A 20,593-nucleotide genomic window follows, 5' to 3' on the forward strand; every position below is an offset into this window, starting at 1 on the left:
GTAGGGACATGGATGCAGCTGGAAACCATCATTCTTAGCAAACTATCACAAGAAGAGAAAACCAAACACCGCATGTTCTCACTCATAGGTGGGAACTGAACAATGAGATCACTTGGACTCGGGAAGGGGAACATCACACACTGGGGCCTATCATGGGGAGTGGGGAGGGGGAGGGATTGCATTGGGGAGTTATACATGATATAAATGATGAATTGATGGGTGCTGACGAGTTGATGGGTGCAGCACACCAACATGGCACAAATATACATAGGTAACAAACCTGCACGTTATGTACATGTACCCTAGAACTTAAAGTAAATAAATAAATAAAAAAAAGAAAGAAAGAAAATATTAAGAATTAAAGAGGAAAAAACACTTGGGGTTTATAGGAAACAAAATAAAAGTACTAAAGTAATATTTGAATATGTTTACCAAAAAAGTAATTTTTAATTATTTTTTGCTGCTTATTCTAGAATTCAAAAGAAAGTTTAAAAATTAATCATGTAGAATGTCAACATAAAAGCTAGAAGTTATTCAATTGGCAGAGGGCTACTACTCTATTCAAGGCCTTCCATTATTTTTCCGAAAGTTCAAATTTATCAAAATTACTCAACAGAGTTTCAGTTCAAAAGCACAATTTCCTAATCTTTCAAATGCTATGTAAGTATAAAAATAAGAATAAAATCTAGACATATTCCATGACACAAGGATGGATATCATTAATAAAGTAGAAACCTTGAGAAAATTTTCGAAGTTATGGAGACGAGAATCAAGCTTAGTAAAACAATGGTCAATCCACCATCCAAGACAGATGAAGGGAAACCTTTGAAGTAAACAGGTTTTCCCCAGAGATCCCTAAATTAAATGACACATGATCCTAGAGTAAGGACAGACCAAACGGGAGGTGCAGTGGGTAAGGGCAGAAAAAGCCTTTAATAACTATACCACGACTCTGCACACTGCCCTGTGGCTGCAAATTTCATTTATTTCATTACCTTTCCATGGCAAATATAGCATATCAGGTACAGCAGGGCTTTGCCTGTTGGGATTCTCAAGCTAGAGGGATTGTGCCAATTGAGAGGTGATACTTTGCCCCAGTAACATGAAGCTGACTCTACAAACTCAGAAGTCAAACACTTCTCAACATTCATCACATATTTCGAGTGCCTACCTGTGCCAGGCAAGGTTGCTGGCACCGAGAATACTACAAAGTTAAGGTCCCCCTTTTCTACAGAGCTGGTAATGAACAAAGAAATAGATAGATATGTGTTTCACAGGGTGAAGTACTATGGAGAAAAATCAAACATGGTAAAAAGAAAGGATGTTCTATGGTTGGGCTGTGGCTATAATTTTTTATGGAGTAATTACAGTGGGCCTCTTTGATAAGGTAATGTTTGAACAGAGACCTGAAGAGAGTTTGGGAGTGAGAAGTGGGAATAATGTTTCAGGAAAAAAAAGAGTTATGCTAGGAGCCTGAGGCAGGGTTTTGTTTAGTATGCACTAGGACCAGGAAGAACACAGTGAGCGGAAGGTAGCAGGTAGGTAGGACAGTGACAGGAGATGATGTGTGTATGTGTGGAGTACAGATGATGCAGGGTGTTGGGTATAATTGTAGGTGTCTTTGCTTTCACTTTGAATGAGACGGGAAGCCACTGGAGGGTTCTGAGCATAGATGTACATGGCATGGTCTGGTTTACACATTCAAACAATTATTCTCACTCAGATTTGTCTTTGGGAGTGGGGTGGAGGATGAGGTGTTGAGGAGGAAAGGCCAATTAGGGGTTCAATGCAATAAACTAGACTAGAAGTTGTCTTGCACCAGTTTGACGAAAGTGGAGGTGGTAAGAGGAGGTTGCATTGTGGATATATTTTGAAGACAGAGCCAAATTCCTGATGAATTGGATGCAGAGGGAAGAAAGGCCAGGAGGATTCCAAAGTTTTTAGTTTTGTTAACTTTAATGATGTATAAGTCATTTACTGCAGTGAAGAAGGCCGAAATAAGCAGGTTTGGAGAGCTAAAGCAGGGATTGGGTTTTACATGTTAAATTTGAGATGCTTATTAAACATCTGCTAATATATTTGGCTACCAGGCTGAAGCCTCTTTGGTGGTCTCACTATTTACTAGGACAATTAGAACTCTGTTATAGATACTTGGAAGTTCAGAGGCACCTCCAGAGACTGGAGACAAGTATGATCCATGGGACAGTTGGAGGGAAAGAAATCTGAATCCCCTGAACAGTACTGAGGACGCTACCAAAGGAATGCAGACTAGGAATGCTAGAGTGGGAGTGGCCCAGAAAGACACCTATCCCAGAAACCCTGCCCTGAACTCCCTGCTGCCTGGCATCCTACTTGTTGCATCATTCATAGACTTTTCAAGAAATGGACAGATGGGACTCATAGAAAAGTAAAACTCTCCTCCTTATCTAAAACTAAAATTTAGAAGAAGATCAATATAAAATTCCAAAAACGAACCAATGGATGAAAACTTGAAAAACTGGAACTTTACTGAGGAATCAGAGCAAATGTTTCTCTGAGAAACAGCCATATTATACAGTATTATAAGAATTTGGGAAAATTACATTAAAAAGAAAACTGCAATTCATATTTGTAAGGGGTTATGAGAAAACATTTTTTCCATGAAAACAGGACAACGTGATATCACAAAATTTTGTTTCCAGATCATTCAAATTTACCTGGAAGAATAATCATGTAAGCGTAGCTTTGAGAGTTTGAAAAATATTACTAATGGAAGGTGGTGAAGGTGATGAGAAAAAGTATGAGAAGGTAGGTACAGAAAATTCAACATACATTGGGTAATAGAAAGGAGAGGTCAAAGTAGATAGGTGAGAAACAATGATCAAGGCTAAAGAAAGGCATGCCTACAGATCAAAAGAACACACAAAGAACCAAGCAACTTTAATAAGACACTGCCTAATATCCATGTCTTTAAACATTTTTTTCTTTTATCTTGAATACAAAGAAACATTAAAGACATCCAAAACAGACTCATCAAAATTACTTTGCTTTTAAAGAATAGTTTTGAGGTGGAAACATAAGAAGTGCTAATATACAATTTCTTTATTTTAGACACTCCCTATTACCTTTTATACACCATATCCACGAATTAATCTTAAGATCACAACTTTTACTCTTCACTAAAACTGAAACTTTAGTTTTAAAATTTCAGAGATAGAGGAAAATCGGATCAAATATAGATAGGGAAAAATGAGATACATTTACTTGTAGTTAACCCACAGTGAGGACAGGAGGATAGTCTTTTGTTGCTTCAATCTCCATGAAAAGAGAGAACTTTAAATAAAAAATAAGGGAACATATGATCCTGGTACATAATAGAAATGAAATACTAAGTTAGGTGACAGTATTGTTTTGTTTCTTAAAATAGTTCAGCGGTGATGATGTGGTCAAGGAATAACAATTAAAAACAATGGAACTGGGCAAGGCCCAGTGGCTCACAACTGTAATCCTAGCGCTTTGGGAGGCAGAGGCAGGAGGATCACTTGAGCCCACAAATTCCAAACCAGCCTGGGCAACATGGTAAAACCCCAGTCTCCACACACACAAGCACAAAATTAGCCAAGTGTGGTGGTGGGCACATGTAGTCCCAGCTGCAGGAAGCCAAGATGGTCTCAGCTACGTCAGTCTCAGCTACAGGAGATTCACTTCAGTCCCAGTTAGAGAAGGTTGAGGTAGGATGACAGCCTGAGCCCAGGGAAGCCAAGGCTGCAGTGAGCCCTGCAACAGAGTGAGACCCTGTCTGAAAAAAACAAAACAAAACCAAAAACAAACAAACAAACAAACAAACAAACAAAAACAGAATGGAACTGGGCTGATACAAGCGAATGCTAAGGCTGTTGTGGAATCTCTGATATAAACACCACAGGAATTAGGCCTTGTGATCAATCTAGTGTTTCAGAAAGACATGCCTAATAAACGTTAGTTTCTAAGAATGATTTACTGCAGTTACACTATTAACATTTAATACACATATAATATGTCAGAATTGAAATGAACCTCTTTCTTCTCTCATTTAATTATGGCCAGCCAGTTTTCCCAGCACCATTTATTAAATAGGGAACCCTTTCCTCATTTCTTGTTTTTGTCAGTTTTGTCAAAGATCAGATGGCTGTAGATGTGTGGTATTATTTCTGAGGGTTCTTTTCTGTTCCATTGGTATATATCTCTGTTTTGGTACCAGTACCATGCTGTTTTGGTTACTGTAGCCTTGTAATATCGTTTGAAGTCAGGTAGCATATGCCTCCAGCTTTGTTCTTTTGGCTTAGGATTGTCTTGGCAATGCAGGCTCTTTTTTGGTTCCGTAAGTTGCTTATCAGCTTAAGGAGATTTTGGGCTGAGATGACGGGGTTTTCTAAATATACAATCATGTCATCTGCAAACAGGGACAATTTGACTTCCTCTTTTCCTAACTGAATACCTTTATTTCTTTTCCCTGCCTGATTGCCCTGGCCAGAACTTCCAACACTATGTCCGACTAACAGCGGATCACTCAGGAGAAACTCTATAAGCCAGAAGAGAGTGGGGGCCGATATTCAACATTCTTAAAGAAAAGAATTTTCAACCCAGAATTTCATATCCAGCCAACCTAAGTTTCATAAGTGAAGGATAAATAGAATCCTTTACAGACAAGCAAATGCTGAGAGATTTTGTCACCACCAGGCCTGCCCTACAAGAGCTCCTGAAGGAAGCACTAAACATGGAAAGGAACAACAGGTACCAGCCACTGCAAAAGCATGACAAAATGTAAAGACCATTGATGCTAGGAAGAAACTGCATCAACTAATGAGAAAAATAACCAGCTAACATCATAATGACAGGATCAAATTCACACATAAAAATATTACCCTTAAATGTAAATGGACGAAATGCTCCAATTAAAAGACACAGACTGGCAAATTGGATAAAGAGTCAAGACCCATCAGTGTGCTTTATTCAGGAGATCCATCTCACGTGCAGAGACACACATAGGCTCAAAATAAAGGGATGGAGGAAGATCTACCAAGCAAATGGAAAACAAAAAAAGGCAGGGGTTGCAATCCTAGTCTCTGATAAAACAGACTTTAAACCAACAAAGATCAAAAGAGACAAAGAAGGCCATTACATAACGGTAAATGGATCAACTCAACAAGAAGAGTTAACTATCCTAAATATATGCACCCAATACAGGAGCACCCAGGCTCATAAAGCAAGTCCTTAGAGACTTAGACTCCCACACAACAATAATGGGAGACTTTAACACCCCACTGTCAACATTAGACAGATCAACAAGACAGAAAGTTAACAAGGATATCCAGGAATTGAACTCAGCTCTGCACCAAGTGGACCTAATAGACATACAGAACTCTCCACCCCAAATCAACAGAATATATATTCTTCTCAGCACCACATCACACTTATTCCAAAATTGACCACATAGTTGGAAGTAAAGCACTCCTCAACAAATGTAAAAGAACAGAAATTATAACAAACTGTCTCTCAGATCACAGTGCAATCAAACTAGAACTCAGGATTAAGAAACTCACTCAAAATTGCCCAACTACATGGAAAATGAACAACCTGCTCCTGAATGACTACTGGGTACATAACAAAATGAAGGCAGAAATAAAGATGTTCTTTGAAACCAATGAGAATGAAGACACAACATACCAGAATCTCTGGGACACATTTAAAGCAGTATGTAGAGGGATATATTTTTTATGGGGAACAATCATACACTAGTCTGACACATAATTTAACAAAGTCATTGTAAAAAGTAATACAAGTTTTATTTTTATTTATTTATTTATTTTTGAGGTGGAGTCTCACTCTGTTGCCCAGGCTCGTGTGTAGTGGTGCAATCTAGGCTCACTGCAAGCTCCACCTCCCGGGTTCACACCATTCTCCTGCCTCAGCATCCCCAGCAGCTGGGACTACAGGTGCCTGCCATGCCCAGCTAATTTTTGTATTTTCAGTAGAGACGGGGTTTCACCATGTTAGCCAGGATGGTCTCCATCTCCTAACCCTGTGATCCGCCCACCTCGGCCTCCCAAAGTGCTGGGATTACAGGCGTTAGGCACCGTGCCCGGCCGTAATACAAGTTTTAACCATGTCTAAAATTAAAACAAACAAACAAACAAACAATAAAAACAGCAACAAACAAAACAAGAAAAATCCCAACTACTGATCTGAGGCTTGACTTACTGCCCTACCTAGAAACTTCTCTGATACTGTCCGTCAAGTGCATCTTCTCCTTGTGATTGTCATTCCTGTTTTAGCTTGTGTTGAAAAACATAACTGCACATTGGCTCAATGACTGACACTGTTGGTCTTCTGTTTCTATGTAGTTTAAAAGACATGGACATTTTCAAATTCCATAGAAGTAGTTGAAGAGTCACGAGGCGTATTATTTTCTCCATGAAAGATTTAGTTTTCTACTCTTTCCCATATAATTTGCTGTAACAGCACTTTATTGGTCAATGAAAACACTTGATTGATTTTATAAAATTAAGTCTTTTATAATAAAGATGTTCATAAATTAAATGCACAAAATTATTTTGCTGCAATTATAAAGTGATTCAAATAGATTACTTTCTGAAAACAAAACATTTGCTGTTGAAGTTTGTGCATGAAAAAACTATTACATATATACATATACATACAAAAACAAAATAAATTGGCCAGTGAATAAATGTATTTGTTAAATGCCTTAGTAAGGCCATAAATAAAACCAAGGATTTTAAAGATCTACATATCTAATTTCAAGTTATGATTACAATATTTAGAACATATTTTTAAAGTTTTAAAGTAACTGCAAAACTAATAAATTTAGAACATATTTTCCCAAATTTGAAAAATATCTTCAAAACTGCTTTAATAAATAGAATATGAGGAATAGTCATAGTCTAGTAGATTTGTGGCTTAAAAGCCAATCGGCACAAGATGCTTTTGGCACTAAAAGGTTTGGTGGGGTGTTGGCTGAATTACTAGATAGTTGTCATCCCCAACACTAAGGGGAAATTTGAGGGAATTCTATTTATTCTTTAATACAACATTCCATAAAATTATTATGCATCAATATAGCATTATAGTTATACTATAAGTATACATATGTATATAGATACACATTTTAAGCTGCATTTATTAAATAATAAACTTGCAAAAGAAAGTGTTTATCTGTGTTGCGTATTAACCATTTAACCTAATGTAGTCTTAATAAAATTGAATTAAAAGTCCCTGAATGAATGAATAAATGAATGAGTTCATGTAACCCAAGGAATAGACTTTACTCTTAATTATAATAATTAATATTAGTGGCTACTTGGTTAAACAAAAGTAAGCTTAGTGATGAAATGCAATTGAATTTTCTTGAATACAAATAACTTCTATTAAAATGAACAGAAAGAGAGCATCTTAGCATGAATTACCATGTAAAATGCATTTATTGAAAATAATGAGATAGTAATTTTGAAATAAAAATAATTATATATAAGACTACTGATGACAGTAAGCCAACAAATGAATAAATAAATGAATAAAAAAATGAATAAAAAGGCTGATGTGGTGGCTCACACTTGTAATTCCAGTACTTTGGGAGGCCAAAGCAAGAGGATCACTTGAGCCTAGGAGTTTGAGACCAGCATGGGCAACATAGGAAGTCCCTATAACTATAAAACTTTAAAAAAAATTTTTTTTTAAATTAGCCAGGCACACCTGTGGTCCTAGCTGTTCAGAAGGCTGTGGTGAAAAGGTGGTTTGAGCCTGGGACGTTTAGTTTGCCATGAGCTGTGATTGTGCCACGGCACTCTAGTCTGCGTGATAGAGTGAGAACCTTTCTCAAAAACAAATAACTCAATAAATAAATAAGTGCATGGATGAATTAACACAGAACTATGAAGAGTCTATTTCTGTAGCTCTAGACTGGTAATGTAAGGACCTCTGCAGACCCTTCTTCCCAGCAAAACAACTATAACTAATAAAAATTGTTATTATTTTTTTAAAAAACAGCCATTTAAGGTATCTGAAAATTGTCTGAAGTGTATACAGCAAATGCAGAAACATTTATTCAAGAAACTCTACTAAATTTTTATAAGAACACCAAGAGACTTGAGCCACAACCAGCTTCCTTTCTTCTCTGCTCCATGCTCAGCAAGATGAAAATTGTATTCTCGGTAGGTACAGCCAAGTACATGGGCCCTCTCTCTCTCCCCAGTTCTCAAAGACTACAGTATCAGTCCCAGAGGGAGCAGCTACCAACATTTCTTATCCCCACTTCCAGCTCTATGGTTCAGAAGCTCCATTATAGGTAACTGCAGTGGAGTGGTCAGGGGCTCCCTGCCCATGAAATCTGTTGGATGGCAGGTATGAGGCGTATATTGAAAGTTGGGTGGCAGACGACAGAAAATCTGGTTGTCAATATTTATGTGCCTCTGTTTGAATGCTACTGAAAACTCACTAAAGAAAATATATTATGCACGATGAAAGAACAGCCTTTTAAAGTAGGCACTTAAGTTTCACTGTTAATCTTGGACCTATGGCTGAGAGGTAAAACTGAAACTGCTAGTTCTCTTTGTGAGCTTAAAAAGTAGTCATTTCAACTGGTCATAAAAATCTCTTACTTTTCATACTAGGGATAGTTAGTCCAGACAGACATTATTAAATTCCAAGTTACCTTAAATTTCAGAGTTCCTGTTCAGATTGACTTATACATATTAATAAGTACCTATATAATTCTAATTTAGAGAAATAAAAATCCCCAGAGAAGAAAAAACGGAATTTCTAATACTTTGACTATGTCTTTAAAATTTCATTCTCAAGAAATTAGTAACCTAGAAGCATTTTATGTATTAACAAAAGTTCACACAAACCAAATCATTGGAGATATCAAACAAGTTTGATAATTTTGGCTAAAAAAAGTTTTATGATAACCATAATGAGATACTACTTCATTTCCATGCAGTATGATGGCTCCTAATCAAAAAGACAGTAACAAACATTGACAAACGTGGAGAAATCGAAACCCCCATTTACTGCTATGCAGCTGCTTGGGGAAAATTTGGCAGTTTCGCGAAAGGATAAACATAGAGTTTTCATGTGACCCAGTAATTCCACTCCTAGATACATAAACATAAGATTTGACAATGACAATATTTGACAAATATCAAGAATTTTGTCCATAGTCCTTGGCTTTGTGGAAGCTGTTTCTACCATAGCCCTTCCCTTACACTAGAAAAGGCTACTTTTCTATACCCTTGACCAGCTCCCATAGTCCTACTATGAATCTTTATTTAATATTGATTTGAAAAATTATAATTTATTGAAACAGATGTTATAACTATACTAAAAGATGATTCAGGAAGGTACAAAACCAAGACTAACCAGGACTTTGATAATATGCAATAATACACAATATGCAATAATCATATGAAGTTTAAAGAATAGTAATGCTGAATGCAAGATATTAAAACAGGCTAGCAAATCTCAAAAACAGGCGAGCAAATTTCAAAAATAGATTTGTAATAAAAAATTCACAGCTTTCTGAATTATCTTCCATAAAAGTTTCTGCAATGTGATGTTTCATTCCTCTCTAGGATAAGCTCAGCAAAACTAGACAACTTGTGAAATCTAATCACCCAAACTGCCAAACGAAAGTTTTCTTGATGTATTCTAAACTTTTCTTATTGATATATTTATCTATACTTATAAACTTTCTATATAGACTTATGTTATTTTTCTGGGAAGAATTTCAAAGAGAACTTTTGTCAGAGAAATCTATCAAAACTTCCAGATGAAAAGAAGAAAATATAAAAGTGGGTCTAGGCAAACTCTTACAATAACTTTTTCAAAAGATTGAAGGTTGTAAATTAGAATCATATGCTTCATCATGCCAAGAGCTAAATATGGATAACTCTGAGAAGGCTTTTCACAATAAGAATAAATATTTAATGCAATCATGCAAATCATTTTTAAAATGGTTATTATTCTTGGTTGCCTTTAATGCTAGCCAGAGAAAAAACAAATCATCACTTTGGTATTTAAAGAGTTGAGTCTTTGAGAGTAATGTTTTTTAAGCTGTTAAGAATCAACCATCCCACAGACATCACCTTATAATACAGCCAGCTTCAAATTCAGTTGGCACTGTACCATTCAAGCCAACATGCTGTCCCATCCAAGGCAATTCCCACCTTTTATAAGTCTTTCTATAAAAGCATATTTATTTACTAACATATCATTTAGTATGATGTCTTAAACATCAATGGATAGTTATCAAAAACTAGTTGAAAAATTGTAACTTTGTCAATTTAGTGCCTTGTTATTACTTTGATATAAAATTATTTTGTATATGTGATACTTAAAAGGTAGGTATGTTCAGCTTTCATATTTTGAAAGAATAAGAAAATAGGAAGGTTCTATTTTTCAGAGTAATGCTAACATTTATTGTAGAATAATCTTAACTTATAAAACCTGACACTTTCTTTCTGAAAATATAGATTAACTAGAAACATAGCAAGTTCATTTTAGTTGCTATAGTCATCAACCAATCGTCCCTACTACAAAAAATAATGATGAAAATTTATGGGAAATCCCAAAGGAATTAAATTTGCAGGATTCAATTCGTTGGCTTAGCAGCAGAAAGTATTAAATATTATCAAGAGAGCTATCTAAATTCAATCCTCTGCCACCAAATAGTAAAACAAAGATAAAAGTAGTTTAAACAGGCTATGGGAAATTTTACAGTATTGCTATGTATTTAGGCTTCAAGGAGGGCTTTTAATGAAGTAAAAAATATAGTCATAATTTTGCCAATGAGAGTATGTACTTGACAACATCATTTTCTTTTATCAACCATTATATACGCCCATTACAAAGTCATTCTTTATGACAGCAATTTTCTTTACAAGTAAACACAAAATCTTCCAGGTTATTATTAGACATGATTTAGGCTGAGGATGAAGTTTTAAAATAAAATATTGCTGATATGGAAAATATGACAATACTTTTGCTGGACTTAACAAAGGAAATATTTATAAATTAGCTATTCTTAGGACTTCATATCACATACTCCTTTATTTTAATCACAGCTCTTCACCAATTTAACAGATCAAGTAGAATTTATTATTATTATATTGATCAAGATGAAGATTACGTTTAGAAAAGTTTTATTCACCCTTATCTCTCTTCTCTTTCCACCCATACCAACACCACACACATGTAAATTATGATTTCTCTACCAAAAAATAAAAGAGATCAGAGGAATAGGGAAAGAACTGGCAATGAAATATTTCATTTAATAGTCAGTTATTCTCTTTAACATGGCTAAGACAAAATGTGGCTTCAGTTTCCCTTGGCTAGAAAGGCCATTCATTGAACTCCTTCAATAGGCTAAAATGGTTTTAAAGAAATTATGACAGAGTACTTAGAAATAAAGTGATAGATATATGCATTCTAACCAAAGTGAAGAAAATAATTGAAGGTGATTATATTTTACAGGTCTTTCCACTCTATTTTTAGTCTGAGTCTACAAAACCCACCTGTATTCTCATTACACTATAATCATAACAAGCACAAATAACCTACCATTATGGGAAGTGCTGTCAAAGGGGTAGTGAGTTTGGCCAGCCCTACAGGAGAGCAGTTTAAATTTCATCACCAAATCTGCCTAAATGCCAGCATTATTTACTTACACTTTTACTCTTTAAAAGGAACTTAAAATTACCCACGTTTCGACTGTGGACTCATCCAAAGTAATAATATTGATAAAATTGGCATTATAATAATATCCCCTAAAATTATCCCACATACAATCAGTGGTACAGGCAAAATAAATAGCAAAATAGATTACCCTATATAATTTTCAACTCTATTTCTTTTCATAGAAAAAATTGATGAGCACATACTAGCATAAGTTTAAAAACACAGATTAATGTTCAATTTAATGTCATGCTTGCTAATTATGCACTGCAGTGTATCATATAAGCTATACAATTTTTGAACAAAGGCAGCTCAGTTGATATATTGAACCTGAAATACTCATTGTCTCAGTCTCATATTTGTAGATTAATGAGCTGTGAGGAAGTTGTAATTTACACCAAATGAAGGTGTATAGTATGTATACCAAGGAAAGGCTGACTGAAGATCCTACTTGGAGCCTATCTTCCCAGGCACAAACAGCCTCTGTGGTTTCTACAGCTGATAAGAGTTAAAAGTGACCTTTTACTCTCCTAACAAGTTGTTCATAGGCACAGGAGAGAAGAAAAAGGCAAAATGTGGTTCAATATGACAACTCTGCTACTTGTGTTCTATAGAAAAATAATTACACTTTGGCCTCTTTACTTGCATTTGATCCATTCCCTCTACTAAGTGCTTTCCGTTCCTTCCACAATAAAGTTTCAAATCACCTGCCTTTGCATGTTGAAAAAGGTAGAGCCCATTAGAATTTATTGTTTCTGAAAGTAGTTGGAATAATCATCAAAACTCAGAGTTAAGCAGATAAATGAGCTTGCAGTGATATAAATTATATTAAAATTTCACTGTCATCATGAACTCAAACTATCCAGACTTCATCTATTAATATCAAACTCTGTAATAGTCTTAAATGTTCATTTTTTTCATGAGAACTGGAAATGAGCTCTTCTTAGTATATAATTTCTTTGTGAAATATAGTTATTCACAACACTAGGTGCAACATTCACTTAATAAAGTTCACAACAATACAAGAACAAATATTAGAAAAGAAAGTACGGATTCTAACCACTTTGTCCTCCTTTGGGAAAGCATCCAAGGAAGCAGAGTAGAGAAAGAAGAAAAGAAGAGAAAACAAAATTGAGCCATGTATTAATAAATTGGCTTTAAGAAAACAATTATGTGTTTCTTCAAAGTACTAAAGCACAACAATTTTGAAAAGTAAACGTTTACTCTCCCTAAAAATTAGTCATTGTTCAATCCTTCACTGAAAATGCCCATATTATGGGTCCTGCTATACGTTAGATATGAGTTAGGCAGAATAATATCCTAAAATTTTAGAACTTGGATTAGTAAATCTAGATTTAAAATATTCTTCATAAAGAAGGTTAATTCACTACCACATGTAGTCTACCTATTATTGAAAAATTTTTATTAAAATGCATAAAATTGTATGAATAATTTTGTCAAATTATTGTTAAAATATTGAGAGTCATAACTTGGGAAAACCTAAGAATGATAAATGTTTATAATAAACAAAAATGGGAAGAGAAATATGCTAACCATTTTGACTATAAACTATTCCACCGGCAATATTTATTTGTGCTACACATTTCAACATTTATGTTATAGAAAAAAACAACTTTATACAATGTTTTTGTCTTGCGTTCCAACCGAAATATCTTAAGATGTGTGCTTTCTTTTATTTTGTTCCTTTAAATATTTTTTCGAAGATTGGTTGGGTTTAGTAAAGATGAACTACACTAGGCCTGAGTGTCCTCTCCAAAGCGTAAGTACCTCCTAGCTCAATTTTCTTTAAACACCCTCTCCTTTTTAAGACCCGATGACTTTAATATATCAATCATTAACCGTATTGCTATTGACTTGTCTCAACTTACAATGGGAAGTTAAGAGCATTTAACAGTTGTGGGTGCTTAGCCAGCACTAGCACTCAGCTGATCTGCACCTCATTGTTCACTGCCAGCATCTTTTCAGACTGAACAGTGTCCTTACCACATGGGTTGTTAAATATTCTGATGTTGCCTCCAAGTTTTACCTTAAAGAATGTATTTCAAAATAGTGTATTAAAGAGTACTATAGAAGGGGAAGTTAACAAATAGATCTTACATACTTTCTATGTGCCAGATACAATCTTACTACCTAAGCTTATTTTAGAAAGCCTGTAAGGTGGCATATGAGGATGGCTTATAACAAATCACTATTATGAGAGGAAAATAAAACTTATGCAGTCATAAGAATGGGACCCTAAAGAAAGATTAAATATACATATCATAAAGATCTAGATTTTAATTATTTTTATTAAAATTTCATGACAACCATACAAGGTAAATATTACTATCTAGTTTTCATAGTAAAGAAATTGTTCAGAGAAGTTCATTATCTTCCTAAAGCCACAGAGATAGTAACAGTCTCAAAGTATAAGATACATCGATCAGCCAGGCACAATGGCTCACACCTGCAATCCCAGCCCTTTGGGAGGCCGAGACAGGCGCATCACCTGAGGTCAGGAGTTCGAAACCAGCCTGGTCAACATGGTGAAACTCCGTGTCTACTAAAAATATAAAAATTATCCAGGTGTGGTGGCAGGCATCTGTAATCCCAGCTACTCGGGAGGCTGAGGTGGGAGAATCACTTGAATCCGGGAGGTGGAGTTTACAGTGAGCCGAGTACCACTGTACTCCAGCCTGGGTGACAGAGCAAGACTCTGTCTCAAGGGGAAAAAATATATATAGATATAGATATAGATAATGATATAGATATAGATAGATAGATAGACAGATAGATAGATAGATAGATCATACTCAGTGCCTTAAGTCCACTGGAATAAATTTTAGAATATCTGACTTATAACTCAACTAGACTACTAAAGAATATAATGTTTATTGGGAGGTTTGTTTTAAATTTAACTGTAATGTGCAAATTAGAGAAATATCAAGAGGGCTTAAAGATTTCATGTTATTTTTAAACATGACCTTGTATTATATTATAATCTATTAATGATTAGATAATAGGACAAATTCTTTACAGAAACACTGGGAATTCATTAGCTACATACTTGTAACTGTTCTACATTAAGCTGCAGATCTCTATTAAGGAAAACTCAGATTTCCCTATAAATAATTATACTGTACTATTTTAGAGAATATGATAAAGTATAACATTAAAATATATTCTAAACTAAATATTTATTAGAATTATTCTAGTATTTCGTAAATAATAATATTGGTTCCTACCATATTAGCATCTTAATGCTTCAAAAATTACATTTATTTAAAGTACTGGTATAAGAGAAGTAGCTCTTTTTTAAGCCAAATAAGGAAACATCATCAGGTGAGAATATATCTTATAGAGAAGAAAACGAGAAGTGCAAATCTCAATAGTCTTTAAATATCTAAATAATTTCCATGAGATAAGCTTGATGCTATATTTCTTTAACATGTCAGTAAATCTGAATTTACTCTCATAGAGGCTAATCATTGCTTAATATATGACATTCAGTTATTTTGCATTTTACGTGCATTCAATCTGAACACTAATGTTACAGAAATCAAAAGTAACTTTTTAAAAAGAATTGTTTATAACTTTCAAGAGTTTTATAATTCATGATAACATTAAATCTACAGTAACTTCATTTTCAAAACTAAATGCATTCTCACAGGTAATCTGTTGGTTTTGAATTGGAATCATTTATTAAGAAACACAGATAAAGTAAGTTCTTTTTAGGAATTATTTTCATCAGTATTCCACTACCTTATTAAGGACATGAACAAAATGAGGGAGGTTCATTTTAATGTGTATGTTTATGCACATGTCTGCTTTCTAAGATGCATGTGTTCTCATGTTTGGAAGGCACAATAGTTTTTATCCACATTCACAACGCCCCTTATGTTCATGGAATACTCACGTTGTTTGACCGTAGAGACACGCGGCCTCCGCAGCGTGCACAGAACTTAGTGCGACAATAGGAGCAGAGATGACCGCACCCATCAGCAAACTTTGTTTTATGACAGATTCCACAAGTTGGAGCATCGTCTTTGTGCTCGCCCTGGTAACGCCGTGCTTCTTCCCCTATTTTTCTCACTTGTTCCTTATAGCTTTCAAACTGTTGATGCAATCTCCTAGGCAAAAGAGAAAATGGTAGCAAACTAAGTAAATGGTGGAAGACAAAACCAGAACAAACAAAACAAGGAATTTTTCCTAACAAAAAGGAAGCATAGCTATTTGAACTAAAGCAAAACATACAAAGCTATTTTCCCCACTAACCTTACCTCCAAAGGTAGGATATATATTAGCATGATTCCATAATCCCAGTTTTGCTCATTAGCACTGAACTGTGTATGTATAATCTACATAAGCACTGTTTATCGCCAGCAGTGAAATTTGTGTATCTATTCCCTGCCTCTGTTTCTTTTAGATTTTTCAAAATATTTCAACTGAGAGCTCAACACTTTATAACTACAGGCTTGTGTGCATATAACTGAAACAAAAATTACACAAAATATTTAGCCTAAATACATATGATGTACTCCAATATTTTCTATCCTATTCTAACTTTAATACTGAATATAATTCAAAAATACGTTTGTCTCAGTGAATTGATTCCATGACCCAGTATTTGAACATGATGCATACTTTGAAAAATATTGTTTTAGACTATGTTGCTGGGCAATCTATCTTCTACAAAATAGATTCCTTTGCCCCCATTCCTGGAGGCTACTTACCTATTTGGCATCAAGTATCTAATTTAATACATTACACAGAATGTTAGCTTTTGCATCATATTTGAGTTCCTAGTTCTTCCAGTTAACACTAAAAGTTCTAAATCTTACCTTGTAGACATGCAGATTTTTACATAGTCCAATTTTTCATTATTTTAACCAGGTAATATGTATGAAGCTTCCTAGCAACCACTTCTGATTAACTACCATCTGTGGGGACAGCTAAAGTTGTCTAGGGAAACTCCCCATTAGAATGTTCACATTTAATGTGATTAAAGTCTCCTCCCATCACCATCAGTTCAAATTCTAATCTTAAATCTCTATAAATAGAACTGTTTGCTGTTCTGAATAGAACACAAGAACATCCAGTGAATCCCCCAGTGGAAGGATGTCTTGGTTTTAAAATTGAGAACTGAGAGTTGTCCTGAGCCTAGCCAATAGTTATTGGCTATTTCGCCAAAAGAGGGACTCCTGCTCAAATTCATCTGGGTATCTGAGCTAGTTTTCCGGATTTGAGTATTCCCTAGAACACAGAGCACACAGATGCTTTTGTTAATTCAGGCAGTTAGTCTGATGTTCTCAATCTAAGATAACTATGAGGAACTGATACTCCCTGGAAATAGAATCAAATAAGTTAGGTCCAGGTACTGCAGTGTTTGAGGTATTGAGACTTCATTATATTTTCTTTTTAACCTTAATAATTCTTAAGCAGAACTTCTGTGATTACTTTGAGAAAGAAAATTCTCAAATCTCTTTGCAGCTTTGCCAGCTGACACCTTTTCTATTTAATTCCAATAATTAAAGCAAACATACAAGCACCAGCACATAACAGTGTAGTTTAGGATCTGAAATATTTCCCAATGTAAAGGCCAGCTAATTTCACTTTATAAAGGAATATATGTGTTATTTCATTTAATGAATGCAAGAATACCTGGTCAATTTATTGAAGAGTTATTTGATATGTTGATGTTTTTATATTTTAAGTATAAAAACTAGGGTCAAGTTAGTAGAAAACAAGTGTGGGCATTTGTTATTTCAAAAGTTATCATGCAAAATTGCACTGACAATCTTACTTCTTCCACTAAAGAAAATAATTTTGAGGAAGGGCCGGACGCAGTGGCTTATGTCTGTAATCCCAGCACTTTGGGAGGCCGAGGCGGGCGGATCACGAGGTCAGGAGATTGAGACCATCCTGACTAACATGGTGAAACCCCATCTCTACTAAAAATACAAAATTTAGCCGGGCGTGGTGGCAGGCACGTGTAGTCCCAGCTACTTGGGTGACTGAGGCAGGAGAATGGCGTGAACCTGGGAGGCTGAGCTTGCAGTGAGCCGAGATCGTGCCACTGCGCTCCAGCCTGGGCGACAGAGCAAGACTCCATCAAAAAAATTTAAAAAAAAATTAAAATAATAATAATAATAATAATAATTAAGGAATGGGAGCAAGGAAATATTTCTAACCAAGGAAACTCTAAGCATAGACGGAGTACATAAATAAATATTTATTGTGAGAACTACCAAATCAAATCCATTTAAGTAAATATAAATGAGAAGGCGAAAACTAGGCTAAGGAAAGTTTCCCTATAAACTTATTCTGAAATATAGAACATGATGGAGTACGGGTGTTGGCAAACTTTTTGGAAAAAAAGGCAGATTGTAAATATTTTAGACTTTGAGGGTCACGTAGTTTCTTTTGCAACTGCTCATTTCTGCTGTAGCAGGAAAGTAGCCACAGATAGTATGTAAATGAATGAATGTAAATATGCTCCAGTGAAACTTTATTTACAAAAATAGATAGTAGTCCAGATTTTGCCCATAGAGCAGTTTGTCAATTCCAGATTAGTATGTGCTTTATGCTAAGATATAATGGCTTGAAAACCAAAGCCCCTCTGTGTGTTTTTAAATTCAAACATAAAGGAATTTTATATGACCCAATCAAAAGGGAACTTGTTTCAGGAAATCTTTGTACAATGTATACATGCAGGGCACTGACCACTGAGAGAAAACCTTACTCTATTACAATCTCCTAGCATTTCATCTGGGTCACTTATAGACCATTTAATATTTTTACTATGTTTTATTGCTATTTCTGTACTTAACACCTCTCTTCTATCAAACAGTACACAATATTAGAAGTTCACAGTTTAGCAAACAGTTCAGACATAGAGTTCCTTAGTAGCAGCCAATACACACTCATATTTGCTGAATGAAAAATTTATACATATATGTATTATTTTTCTTAGTCTGTTTTGAGAAAAAAAACCATACAATTTACAAACAAGTTCATATTGAGGACAAAATATCCTAATACACCCTACTTCACAAAACATTGAAAATTCTGGGTGTAATATTTAAAAATATAACTTTTAATGTACATTTGAGCTGGAGAGAAAGAACGCAAAATTCTCAAAGGACAAAAATGAAAGAGAAGTAGTAATTCAGAAAAGTAACATATCTCTGTTACTACACAGACTTTTTGTTGTTTGTGTACTGAGGTTCTGTGACCAAGAATTTCAGTTTTAACTCTTGTACAAGTGATTGAAAATAAAATTTTAGTTAGGTATTCACCAAAAATAATTGAAATAGAATGCATGTTATCTAAACCAGTAGCGGACAAAATATGGAATGAGAAAAAAGTCAACCCAAAGAAGATAAGAATTAAAATAAATAAATACATAAACATAAACAAAGCAGAACAATTAATTATGACAGTATGAGATGGTAAAAAAAAATCTAACACATGAGGAATCACAAGTGTTATACATTACAAGAAGCATCATCAAAAGACAAAGATCATCACATTAGATTTTAAAAATCCAACTAAATGAAGTTCTGAAGCGATATACCCAAAACATAAAGGCACAGAATGTTTGAAATAAAAGGATAGAAAAAAGAGATCCCAGGGAATTATTAAGAAAACAAACAGAAAAGCAAACAAACAAAACTGGTATAGAACTTAAATTTAAAAGCATTACTACAGAGTGTAAACTTCTATTAAAAAGTATTCATTTTATTTTTTACACGACAATTATAAACTTAATTGCATATAACATATGTTTATACAGTAGATTAAACTCACTTGTTACTCTTGAGTTCTCTGTGTGTGTGTATATGTATATAGTATACATACACATGCTTTTATATATATATATACACACACACACACATATATATATATATATATGCTTAACACATATCTAAACATTTCCCAAACTCTAGGCTTCAAAAGTACTAAAATCGTTTTATTTCTTAAGCTGGTGGAGGAGGAGTTACATGACGTAGGTTTTACTTTTTGTTTACACCTTACATATATGTTTTATAATACTGTTTTGTATGTATGAACAATTTAATATTAGAAAGAAAAAGATTCATTTCTAGCTCATCGAATAGCATTGAATAACAAATCAGGGCTACATAGAATTGAAGGTCTCCTGGCTGTGACAGGTGGGTAGGCAGCAACTGTTCCTTTTCTAGTTGGTCATGGCAAATGAGCTGGTTGGATGAGACTTCTCCACTAAGGTATGACAGTGAGATCTCTAGCTTCTCACTTTCTCCATGGGGGATCTTGGAGTAGGTCCTAAGGAAGACAGCCACCAGGGGACAGTGTTCCTTCTCCCAGAGGGACATACCTAAGTGACCTGGGGCAGCTTTTCACTAAGTGCTTCCTCCCAAAGCTCATGAGGCCATTCACACAGTCATCACTCCAAACTCTATGAGGAATCACATCCTTCTGAATGCTGGTCCTTGGTGAACTTTACCCATCTATGCATTCCTCTCATGTGCTTTAGAAATTTAGAAATTCCTTTTTCATTTCAGCAGCAGTCCTTGTTTAAACTACTGGTATAGACATCCCACTAGGGAGTATAATGAGAGAAGAAAGAGCTTGCTTTTTCTCAGCCTGTAACTCTCTTAATATTCAAATATTTTTTCTTTCTGGGTTTTTTCCTTTACTTACAGATAAGATTCCCTTATTCTGCTCCGGAAGAAAAAGCCCAACTTAGGTCCCGGTCAACTTCTCCAACTTATTTCCTGGGATGCTCCTTATTTTACCTGCAGACACTATGGAAGGAAGGAAGGAAGGAAAGAAAGAAGGAAGGAAGGGAGGAAGGAAGGGAGGGAGGAAGGGAGGAAGGGAGGAAGGGAGGAAGGGAGGGAGG

The 20,593-nt window shown here is 34.9% G+C and overlaps 1 protein-coding gene across 30 annotated transcripts in view; it reads right to left on the reverse strand.

Moving 5' to 3' along the window:
- Nucleotides 1–20,593, reverse strand: part of RIMS1 (regulating synaptic membrane exocytosis 1) — a 521,220-nt gene that overhangs the window by 299,385 nt on the left and 201,242 nt on the right. For 28 of the 30 annotated variants that reach the window (XM_017871382.1, XM_017871368.1, XM_017871376.1 and 25 more), the window contains 2 exons: nt 15,623–15,836; nt 12,767–12,778 (listed from right to left, as the gene is read on the reverse strand). In XM_017871382.1, the coding sequence (XP_017726871.1) occupies nt 12,767–12,778; nt 15,623–15,836 (226 nt within the window). The remainder of the gene's footprint in view (nt 1–12,766; nt 12,779–15,622; nt 15,837–20,593) is intronic. The other 2 variants (XM_017871353.1, XM_017871355.1) reach the window with 2 other exon arrangements.

Source organism: Rhinopithecus bieti, unplaced genomic scaffold (genome assembly GCF_001698545.2).
Source record: "Rhinopithecus bieti isolate Rb0 unplaced genomic scaffold, ASM169854v2 scaffold_4709, whole genome shotgun sequence".
NCBI lineage: Eukaryota > Metazoa > Chordata > Mammalia > Primates > Cercopithecidae > Rhinopithecus > Rhinopithecus bieti.